The sequence below is a fragment of the Mobula hypostoma genome, chromosome 4 (genome assembly GCF_963921235.1).
Source record: "Mobula hypostoma chromosome 4, sMobHyp1.1, whole genome shotgun sequence".
Classification (NCBI taxonomy): Eukaryota; Metazoa; Chordata; class Chondrichthyes; order Myliobatiformes; family Myliobatidae; genus Mobula; species Mobula hypostoma.
This window is the reverse complement of record NC_086100.1, coordinates 202,292,621-202,304,546: the sequence shown is the minus strand read 5'-3', so window position 1 is coordinate 202,304,546 and position 11,926 is coordinate 202,292,621. Positions and strand designations below refer to the sequence as shown.

Sequence of the window (11,926 nt, the reverse complement as noted above, 5' to 3'; positions counted from 1 at the left end):
GGTCAGTACCTCACTCCTGTGGGTCAGTACCTCACTCCTGGTGGTCAGTATCTCACTCCTGGGGGTCAGTAACTCATTCCTGGGGGTAGGTACCTCATTCCTGGGGGTCGGTACCTCACTCCTGTGGGTCAGTATCTCACTCCTGGGAGTCAGTAACTCATTCCTGGGGGTCGGTACCTCATTCCTGGGGGTCGGTACCTCACTCCTGGCGGTCGGTACCTCACTCCTGGGGCTCGGTATCTCACTCCTGGGGGTCGGTACGTCACTCCTGGCGGTCAGTACCTCACTCCTGGGGGTCGGTACCTCATTCCTGGGGGTCGGTACCTCACTCCTGACGGTCAGTATCTCACTCCCGGGGGTTCGATACCTCACACCCGGTGGTCCGTATCTCACTCCTGGGGGTCAGTATCTCACTCCCGATGGTCGGTATCTGACTCCCGATGGTCGGTATCTCACTCCTGGGGGTCGGTACCTCACTCCTGGTGGTCAGTATCTCACTCCTGGGGTTCGATACCTCACTCCTGATGGTCAGTATCTCACTCCTGGGGGTCAGTATCTCACTCCTGATGGTCAGTACCTCAATGCCGATGGTCAGTACCTCACTCCTGTGGGTCAGTACCTCACTCCTGGTGGTCAGTATCTCACTCCTGGTGGTCAGTATCTCACTCCTGGGGGTCAGTAACTCATTCCTGGGGGTCGGTACCTCATCCCTGGGGGTCGGTATCTCACTCCTGATGGCCAGAATCTCACCCCTGGGGGTCAGTACCTCACTCCTGGGGGTCAGCACCTCACTCCTGGGGTTCGATACCTCACTCCTGACGGTCAGTATCTCACTCCTGGGATTCGATACCTCACTCCTGATGGTCAGTATCTCACTCCTGATGGCCAGAATCTCACCCCTGGGGGTCAGTACCTCACTCCAGGGGGTCAGTAGCTCACTCCTGGGGTTCGATACCTCACTCCTGACGGTCAGTATCTCACTCCTGGGGTTCGATACCTCACTCCTGATGGTCAGTACCTCACAACTGGTGGTCAGTATCTCACTCCTAGTGGTCGGTATCTCACTCCTGGTGGTCCGTACCTTACTCCTGGTGGTCCGTACCTCACTCCAGGTGGTCAGTATCTCACTTCTGGGGGTCAGTATCTCACTCCCGATAGTCCGTACCTCACTCCCGGTGGTCAGTACCTCACTCCCGGTGGTCAGTATCTCACTCCTGGGGCTCAGTATCTCACCCCTGGGGGTTGGTACCTCACTCATGTGGGTCAGTACCTCACTCATGTGGGTCAGTATCTCACTCCTGGTGGTCAGTATCTCACTCCTGGTGGTCCGTACCTCACTCCTGATGGTCAGTATCTCACTCCTGGGGGTCAGAATCTCACTCCCGATGGTCAGTATCTCACTCCCGGTGGTCAGTATCTCACTCCCGATGCTCCGTATCTCACTGCCGGTGGTCCGTATCTCACTCCCGGTGGTCAGTATCTCACTCCCGATGGTCCGTATCTTACTCCTGGGGGTCAGTATCTCACTCCCGATGATCGGTATCTCACTCCCGATGGTCGGTATCTCACTCCTGGGGCTCGGTACCTCACTCGTGGGGGTCGGTACCTCACTCCTGTAGGTCGGTATCTCACTCCTGGGGGTCGGTATCTCATTCCTGGGGGTCAGTACCTCACTCCTGGTGGTTGGTACCTCACTCCTGGGGCTCGGTATTTCACTCCTGGGGGTCGGTATCTCACTCCTGGGGGTCAGTACCTCACTCCTGATGGTCGGTACCTCACTACTGGTGGTCGGTATCTCACTCCTGGTGGTCCGTACCTCACTCCTGGTGGTCAGTATCTCACTCCCGATGGTCAGTATCTCACTCCTGTGTGTCAGTACCTGACTCCTGTGGGTCAGTACCTCACTCCTGGTGGTCAGTATCTCACTCCTGGGGGTTAGTACCTCACTACTGATGGTCAGTACCTCACTCCTGGTGGTCAGTATCTCACTCCTGGGGTTTGATACCTCACTCCTGATGGTCAGTATCTCACTCCTGGGGGTCAGTAACTCACTCCTGGGGGTCAGTATCTCACTCCTGATGGTCAGTACCTCACTGCTGATGGTCAGTACCTCACTCCTGTGGGTCAGTACCTCACTCCTGGTGGTCAGTATCTCACTCCTGGGGGTCAGTAACTCATTCCTGGGGGTAGGTACCTCATTCCTGGGGGTCGGTACCTCACTCCTGTGGGTCAGTATCTCACTCCTGGGAGTCAGTAACTCATTCCTGGGGGTCGGTACCTCATTCCTGGGGGTCGGTACCTCACTCCTGGCGGTCGGTACCTCACTCCTGGGGCTCGGTATCTCACTCCTGGGGGTCGGTACGTCACTCCTGGCGGTCAGTACCTCACTCCTGGGGGTCTGTACCTCATTCCTGGGGGTCGGTACCTCACTCCTGACGGTCAGTATCTCACTCCCGGGGGTTCGATACCTCACACCCGGTGGTCCGTATCTCACTCCTGGGGGTCAGTATCTCACTCCCGATGGTCGGTATCTGACTCCCGATGGTCGGTATCTCACTCCTGGGGGTCGGTACCTCACTCCTGGTGGTCAGTATCTCACTCCTGGGGTTCGATACCTCACTCCTGATGGTCAGTATCTCACTCCTGGGGGTCAGTATCTCATTCCTGATGGTCAGTACCTCAATGCCGATGGTCAGTACCTCACTCCTGTGGGTCAGTACCTCACTCCTGGTGGTCAGTATCTCACTCCTGGTGGTCAGTATCTCACTCCTGGGGGTCAGTAACTCATTCCTGGGGGTCGGTACCTCATCCCTGGGGGTCGGTATCTCACTCCTGATGGCCAGAATCTCACCCCTGGGGGTCAGTACCTCACTCCTGGGGGTCAGCACCTCACTCCTGGGGTTCGATACCTCACTCCTGACGGTCAGTATCTCACTCCTGGGATTCGATACCTCACTCCTGATGGTCAGTATCTCACTCCTGATGGCCAGAATCTCACCCCTGGGGGTCAGTACCTCACTCCTGGGGGTCAGTACCTCACTCCTGGGGTTCGATACCTCACTCCTGACGGTCAGTATCTCACTCCTGGGGTTCGATACCTCACTCCTGATGGTCAGTACCTCACAACTGGTGGTCAGTATCTCACTCCTAGTGGTCGGTATCTCACTCCTGGTGGTCCGTACCTTACTCCTGGTGGTCCGTACCTCACTCCAGGTGGTCAGTATCTCACTTCTGGGGGTCAGTATCTCACTCCCGATAGTCCGTACCTCACTCCCGGTAGTCCGTACCTAACTCCCGGTGGTCAGTACCTCACTCCCGGTGGTCAGTATCTCACTCCTGGGGCTCAGTATCTCACCCCTGGGGGTTGGTACCTCACTCATGTGGGTCAGTATCTCACTCCTGGTGGTCAGTATCTCACTCCTGGTGGTCCGTACCTCACTCCTGATGGTCAGTATCTCACTCCTGGGGGTCAGAATCTCACTCCCGATGGTCAGTATCACACTCCCGGTGGTCAGTATCTCACTCCCGATGCTCCGTATCTCACTCCCGGTGGTCCGTATCTCACTCCCGGTGGTCAGTATCTCACTCCCGATGGTCCGTATCTTACTCCTGGGGGTCAGTATCTCACTCCCGATGATCGGTATCTCACTCCCGATGGTCGGTATCTCACTCCTGGAGCTCGGTACCTCACTCGTGGGGGTCGGTACCTCACTCCTGGGGGTCGGTATCTCACTCCTGGGGGTCGGTATCTCACTCCTGGTGGTTGGTACCTCACTCCTGGGGCTCGGTATTTCACTCCTGGGGCTCGGTATCTCACTCCTGGGGGTCCGTACCTCACTCCTGATGGTCGGTACCTCACTACTGGTGGTCGGTATCTCACTCCTGGTGGTCCGTACCTCACTCCTGGTGGTCAGTATCTCACTCCCGATGGTCAGTATCTCACTCCTGTGTGTCAGTACCTGACTCCTGTGGGTCAGTACCTCACTCCTGGTGGTCAGTATCTCACTCCTGGGGGTTAGTACCTCACTACTGATGGTCAGTACCTCACTCCTGGTGGTCAGTATCTCACTCCTGGGGTTTGATACCTCACTCCTGATGGTCAGTATCTCACTCCTGGGGGTCAGTATCTCACTCCTGATGGTCAGTACCTCACACCTGATGGTCAGTATCTAACTCCTGTGGGTCAGTATCTCACTCCTGATGGTCCGTACCTCACTCCTGATGGTCAGTACCTCACTCCTCGGGGTCGGTACCTCACTCCTGATGGTCAGTATCTCACTCCTGATGGCCAGAATCTCACCCCTGGGGGTCAGTACCTCACTCCTGGGGGTCAGTACCTCACTCCTGGGGTTCGATACCTCACTCCTGACGGTCAGTATCTCACTCCTGGCGTTCGATACCTCACTCCTGATGGTCAGTACCTCACTACTGGTGGTTAGTATCTGACTCCTAGTGGTCGGTATCTCACTCCTGGTGGTCCGTACCTTACTCCTGGTGGTCCGTACCTCACTCCAGGTGGTAAGTATCTCACTTCTGGGGGTCAGTATCTCACTCCCGGTGGTCAGTACCTCACTCCCGGTGGTCAGTATCTCACTCCTGGGGCTCAGTATCTCACCCCTGGGGGTTGGTACCTCACTCATGTGGGTCAGTATCTCACTCCCGGTGGTCAGTATCTCACTCCCGGTGGTCCGTACCTCACTCCTGATGGTCAGTATCTCACTCCTGGGGGTCAGAATCTCACTCCCGATGGTTAGTATCTCACTCCCGGTGGTCAGTATCTCACTCCCGATGCTCCGTATCTCACTCCCGATGGTCGGTATCTCACTCCTGGGGGTCGGTACCTCACTCCTGGAGGTCGGTACCTCACTCCTGATGGTCGGTACCTCACTCCTGGAGGTCAGTAACTCATTCCTGGGGGTCAGTATCTCACTCTTGATGGTCAGTTTCTCACTCCTGATGGTCAGTATCTCACTCCTGTGGGTCAGTACCTCACTCCTGTGGGTCAGTACCTCACTCCTGGTGGTCAGTATCTCACTCCTGGTGGTCAGTATCTCACCCCTGGGGGTCAGTACCTCACTCCTGGGGGTCGGTACCTCACTCCTGGAGGTCGGTACCTCACTCCTGATGGTCGGTACCTCACTCCTGGAGGTCAGTAACTCACTCCTGGGGGTCAGTATCTCACTCCTGATGGTCAGTACCTCACTCCTGATGGTCAGTATCTCACTCCTGTGGGTCAGTATCTCACTCCTGATGGTCCGTACCTCACTCCTGATGGTCAGTATCTCACTCCTCGGGGTCGGTACCTCACTCCTGATGGTCAGTATCTCACTCCTGATGGCCAGAATCTCACCCCTGGGGGTCAGTACCTCACTCCTGGGGGTCAGTACCTCACTCCTGGGGTTTGATACCTCACTCCTGACGGTCAGTATCTCACTCCCGGGGGTTCGATACCTCACTCCTGAAGGTCAGTAACTCACTCCTGGGGGTCAGTATCTCACTCCTGTGGGTCAGTACCTCAATCCTGTGGGTCAGTATCTCACTCCTGGGGGTCAGTACCTCACTCCTGATGGTCAGTACCTCACTCCTGGTGGTCAGTATCTCACTCCTGGGGTTCGATACCTCACTCCTGATGGTCAGTATCTCACTCCTGAGGGTCAGTATCAGTACCTCACTCCTGATGGTCAGTACCTCACTCCTGGTGGTCAGTATCTCACTCCTGGGGTTCGATACCTCACTCCTGATGGTCAGTATCTCACTCCTGGGGGTCAGTATCTCATTCCTGATGGTCAGTACCTCAATGCCGATGGTCAGTACCTCACTCCTGTGGGTCAGTACCTCACTCCTGGTGGTCAGTATCTCACTCCTGGGGGTCAGTAACTCATTCCTGGGGGTCGGTACCTCATTCCTGGGGGTCGGTACCTCACTCCTGGCGGTCCATACCTCACTCCTGGGGGTCAGTATCTCACTCCTGGGGGTCGGTACCTCACTCCTGGCGGTCGGTACCTCACTCCTGGGGCTCGGTATCTCACTCCTGGGGGTCGGTACCTCACTGCTGGTGGTCGGTACCTCAGTCCTGTGGGTCGGTATCTCACTCCTGGGGGTCAGTATCTCACTCCTGATGGTCAGTACCTCACACCTGATGATCAGTATCTAACTCCTGTGGGTCAGTATCTCACTCCTGATGGTCCGTACCTCACTCCTGATGGTCAGTACCTCACTCCTCGGGGTCGGTACCTCACTCCTGATGGTCAGTATCTCACTCCTGATGGCCAGAATCTCACCCCTGGGGGTCAGTACCTCACTCCTGGGGGTCAGTACCTCACTCCTGGGGTTCGTTACCTCACTCCTGACGGTCAGTATCTCACTCCTGGGGTTCGATACCTCACTCCTGATGGTCAGTACCTCACTACTGGTGGTCAGTGTCTGACTCCTAGTGGTCGGTATCTCACTCCTGGTGGTCCGTACCTTACTCCTGGTGGTCCGTACCTCACTCCAGGTGGTCAGTATCTCACTTCTGGGGGTCAGTATCTCACTCCCGGTGGTCAGTACCTCACTCCCGGTGGTCAGTATCTCACTCCTGGGGCTCAGTATCTCACCCCTGGGGGTTGGTACCTCACTCATGTGGGTCAGTATCTCACTCCCGGTGGTCAGTATCTCACTCCCGGTGGTCCGTACCTCACTCCTGATGGTCAGTATCTCACTCCTGGGGGTCAGAATCTCACTCCCGATGGTCAGTATCTCACTCCCGGTGGTCAGTATCTCACTCCCGATGCTCCGTATCTCACTCCCGATGGTCGGTATCTCACTCCTGGGGGTCGGTACCTCACTCCTGGAGGTCGGTACCTCACTCCTGATGGTCGGTACCTCACTCCTGGAGGTCAGTAACTCATTCCTGGGGGTCAGTATCTCACTCTTGATGGTCAGTTTCTCACTCCTGATGGTCAGTATCTCACTCCTGTGGGTCAGTACCTCACTCCTGTGGGTCAGTACCTCACTCCTGGTGGTCAGTATCTCACTCCTGGGGGTCAGTACCTTACTCCTGATGGTCAGTACCTCACTCCTGGTGGTCAGTATCTCACTCCTGGGGTTCGATACCCCACTCCTGATGGTCAGTATCTCACTCCTGGGGGTCAGTATCTCACTCCTGATGGTCAGTACCTCACTGCCAATGGTCAGTACCTCACTCCTGTAGGTCAGTACCTCACTCCTGGTGGTCAGTATCTCACTCCTGGGGGTCAGTAACTCATTCCTGGGGGTCGGTACCTCATTCCTGGCGGTCGGTACCTCACTCCTGGCGGTCCATACCTCACTCCTGGGGCTCGGTATCTCACTCCTGGGGGTCGGTACCTCACTGCTGGTGGTCGGTACCTCACTCCTGTGGGTCGGTATCTCACTCCTGGGGGTCAGTATCTCACTCCTGATGGTCAGTACCTCACACCTGATGGTCAGTATCTCACTCCTGTGGGTCAGTATCTCACTCCTGATGGTCCGTACCTCATTCCTGATGGTCAGTACCTCACTCCTCGGGGTCGGTACCTCACTCCTGATGGTCAGTATCTCACTCCTGATGGCCAGAATCTCACCCCTGGGGGTCAGTACCTCACTCCTGGGGGTCGGTACCTCACTCCTGGAGGTCGGTACCTCACTCCTGATGGTCGGTACCTCACTCCTGGAGGTCAGTAACTCACTCCTGGGGGTCAGTATCTCACTCCTGATGGTCAGTATCTCACTCCTGTGGGTCAGTACCTCAATCCTGTGGGTCAGTATCTCACTCCTGGGGGTCAGTACCTCACTCCTGATGGTCAGTACCTCACTCCTGGTGGTCAGTATCTCACTCCTGGGGTTCGATACCTCACTCCTGATGGTCAGTATCTCACTCCTGGGGGTCAGTATCTCACTCCTGATGGTCAGTACCTCACTGCCGATGGTCAGTACCTCACTCCTGTGGGTCAGTACCTCACTCCTGGTGGTCAGTATCTCACTCCTGGGGGTCAGTAACTCATTCCTGGGGGTCGGTACCTCATTCCTGGGGGTCGGTACCTCACTCCTGGCGGTCCATACCTCACTCCTGGGGCTCGGTATCTCACTCCTGGGGGTCGGTACCTCACTGCTGGTGGTCGGTACCTCACTGCTGGTGGTCGGTACCTCACTCCTGGGGGTCAGTATCTCACTCCTGGGGGTCAGTATCTCACTCCTGATGGTCAGTATCTCACACCTGTGGGTCAGTATCTCACTCCTGATGGTCCGTACCTCACTCCTGATGGTCAGTACCTCACTCCTGATGGTCAGTACCTCACTCCTCGGGGTCAGTACCTCACTCCTGATGGTCAGTATCTCACTCCTGATGGCCAGAATCTCACCCATGGGGGTCAGTACCTCACTCCTGGGGGTCAGTACCTCACTCCTGGGGTTCGATACCTCACTCCTGACGGTCAGTATCTCACTCCTGGGGTTCGATACCTCACTCCTGATGGTCAGTACCTCACTACTGGTTGTCAGTATCTCACTCCTAGTGGTCGGTATCTCACTCCTGGTGGTCCGTACCTTACTCCTGGTGGTCCGTACCTCACTCCAGGTGGTCAGTATCTCACTTCTGGGGGTCAGTATCTCACTCCCGATAGTCCGTACCTCACTCCCGGTGGTCAGTACCTCACTCCCGGTGGTCAGTATCTCACTCATGGGGCTCAGTATCTCACCCCTGGGGGTTGGTACCTCACTCATGTGGGTCAGTATCTCACTCCTGGTGGTATCTCACTCCTGGTGGTATCTCACTCCTGGTGGTCCGTACCTCACTCCTGATGGTCAGTATCTCACTCCTGGGGGTCAGAATCTCACTCCCGATGGTCAGTATCTCACTCCCGGTGGTCAGTATCTCACTCCCGATGCTCCGTATCTCACTCCCGATGGTCGGTATCTCACTCCTGGGGGTCGGTACCTCACTCCTGGAGGTCGGTACCTCACTCCTGATGGTCAGTATCTCACTCCTGATGGTCAGTATCTCACTCCTGTGGGTCAGTACCTCACTCCTGGTGGTCAGTATCTCACTCCTGGGGGTCAGTACCTCACTCCTGATGGTCAGTACCTCACTCCTGGTGGTCAGTATCTCACTCCTGGGGTTCGATACCCCACTCCTGATGGTCAGTATCTCACTCCTGGGGGTCAGTATCTCACTCCTGATGGTCAGTATCTCACTCCTGATGGTCAGTACCTCACACCTGATGGTCAGTATCTCACTCCTGTGGGTCAGTATCTCACTCCTGATGGTCCGTACCTCACTCCTCGGGGTCGGTACCTCACTCCTGATGGTCAGTATCTCACTCCTGATGGCCAGAATCTCACCCCTGGGGGTCAGTACCTCACTCCTGGGGGTCAGTACCTCACTCCTGGGGTTCGATACCTCACTCCTGACGGTCAGTATCTCACTCCTGGGGTTCGATACCTCACTCCTGATGGTCAGTACCTCACAACTGGTGGTCAGTATCTCACTCCTAGTGGTCGGTATCTCACTCCTGGTGGTCCGTACCTTACTCCTGGTGGTCCGTACCTCACTCCAGGTGGTCAGTATCTCAGTTCTGGGGGTCAGTATCTCACTCCCGATAGTCCGTACCTCACTCCCGGTAGTCCGTACCTCACTCCCGGTGGTCAGTATCTCACTCCCGATGGTCAGTATCTCACTCCTGTGGGTCAGTACCTGACTCCTGTGGGTCAGTACCTCACTCCTGGTGGTCAGTATCTCACTCCTGGGGGTTAGTACCTCACTACTGATGGTCAGTACCTCACTCCTGGTGGTCAGTATCTCACTCCTGGGGTTTGATACCTCACTCCTGATGGTCAGTATCTCACTCCTGGGGGTCAGTAACTCACTCCTGGGGGTTAGTATCTCACTCCTGATGGTCAGTACCTCACTGCTGATGGTCAGTACCTCACTCCTGTGGGTCAGTACCTCACTCCTGGTGGTCAGTATCTCACTCCTGGGGGTCAGTAACTCATTCCTGGGGGTCGGTACCTCACTCCTGGGGGTCGGTACCTCACTCCTGTGGGTCAGTATCTCACTCCTGGGAGTCAGTAACTCATTCCTGGGGGTCGGTACCTCATTCCTGGGGGTCGGTACCTCACTCCTGGCGGTCAGTACCTCACTCCTGGGGCTCGGTATCTCACTCCTGGGGGTCGGTACCTCACTGCTGGTGGTCGGTACCTCACTCCTGTGGGTCGGTATCTCATTCCTGGGGGTCAGTATCTCACTCCTGATGGTCGGTACCTCACTACTGGTGGTCGGTATCTCACTCCTGGTGGTCCGTATCTCATTCCCGATGGTCAGTATCTCACTCCCGATGGTATCTCACTCCTGTGGGTCAGTACCTCACTCCTGTGGGTCAGTACCTCACTCCTGATGGTCAGTACCTCACTCCTGGTGGTCAGTATCTCACTCCTGGGGGTCAGTATCTCAGTCCTGGGGGTCAGTACCTCACTCCTGATGGTCAATACCTCACTCCTGGGGGTCAGTACCTCACTCCTGGGGGTCAGTATCTCACTGCTGATGGTCGGTATCTCACTCCTGGGTGTTGGTATCTCACTGCTGATGGTCCGTACCTCACTGCTGATGGTCAGTACCTCACTCCTGATGGTCAGTACCTCACTCCTGATGGTTGGTATCTCACTCCTGGTGGTCCGTACCTCACTCCTGTGGGTCAGTACCTCACTCCCGATGGTCAGTACCTCACTCCTGTGGGTCAGTATCTCACACCTGGGAGTCAGTAACTCATTCCTGGGGGTCAGTAACTCATTCCTGGGGGTCGGTACCTCACTCCTGGTGGTCAGTACCGCAGTCCTGGGGCTCAGTACCTCACTCCTGGGGGTCAGTACCGCAGTCCTGGGGGTCAGTACCTCACTCCTGTGGGTCATTACCTCACTCCTGGTGGTCCGTACCTCACTCCTGATGGTCGGTACCTCACTCCCGATAGTCCGTACCTCACTCCCGATGGTCAGTACCTCACTCCTGTGGGTCAGTATCTCACACCTGGGAGTCAGTAACTCATTCCTGGGGGTCAGTAACTCATTCCTGGGGGTCGGTACCTCACTCCTGGTGGTCAGTACCGCAGTCCTGGGGCTCAGTACCTCACTCCTGGGGGTCAGTACCGCAGTCCTGGGGGTCAGTACCTCACTCCTGTGGGTCATTACCTCACTCCTGGTGGTCCGTACCTCACTCCTGATGGTCGGTAACTCACTCCCAATAGTCCGTACCTCACTCCCGATGGTCAGTATCTCACTCCCGATGGTCAGTATCTCACTCCCGGTGGTCAGTATCTCACTCCTGTGGGTCAGTAACTCATTCCTGGGCGTCACCAGCTGAGCTGATTATCTGGTTAGTGGGTGGGGTTGTGTCCAGAGATGGGGGGGATGGGGAGAGGGGAGGCCAGGTCCGGCTGTGGTGTGGACTGGGGACCGGGGAGGGAAGGGGAGAGATCGGTATCCGGGAACGGAGGGCAGAGATGGAGGGGACGGAGACATGGTGGGAGGGGAGGGAGGGGAGTCCTTGCAGGAGCTGCGTCCGCGCCGAACGACGGAAGGCTGGAGTAGCGGGGGCGGCGGGGAGACAGGGCTCTGGGCAGGACGGTGGGAGATGGAGGGGAGGAATAGAGGGGCGGGGCGGGGCGGGGCGGGACCGGGCCGGGCTGGGCCTGGCCTTGGGCTGCGGGCAGTGGCGGCGATCGGGCGGCATGCAGCCGGACACCCAGCTGAACCCCGCCCTCATCACCCTGACTGTCGGACTTGGACTGGCGGCGGCGACCGGGCAGCCGGCAAGTGGTAAGTGGACGCCGACGCGGGGCCGGGCGGCCCTCCACCTCCGATCCCTCACTCCGCCCTTCTCTCCCGATCTCTCACTCCATCCTCACCCTATCCCTCAACCTGACCCCTCACTCTGACC

At 56.9% G+C, this 11,926-nt stretch overlaps 1 protein-coding gene across 1 annotated transcript in view; it reads left to right on the top strand.

Annotated features, from left to right (window-relative positions):
* The first annotated feature begins 11,673 nt into the window (after positions 1 to 11,673).
* LOC134345897 (disintegrin and metalloproteinase domain-containing protein 33-like) overlaps positions 11,674 to 11,926 on the top strand; it is a 118,400-nt gene continuing 118,147 nt past the window's right edge. The window contains exon 1 of the mRNA XM_063047241.1: positions 11,674 to 11,805. Coding sequence (XP_062903311.1) covers positions 11,718 to 11,805 — 88 coding nt within the window. The 5' untranslated portion in view covers positions 11,674 to 11,717. The remainder of the gene's footprint in view (positions 11,806 to 11,926) is intronic.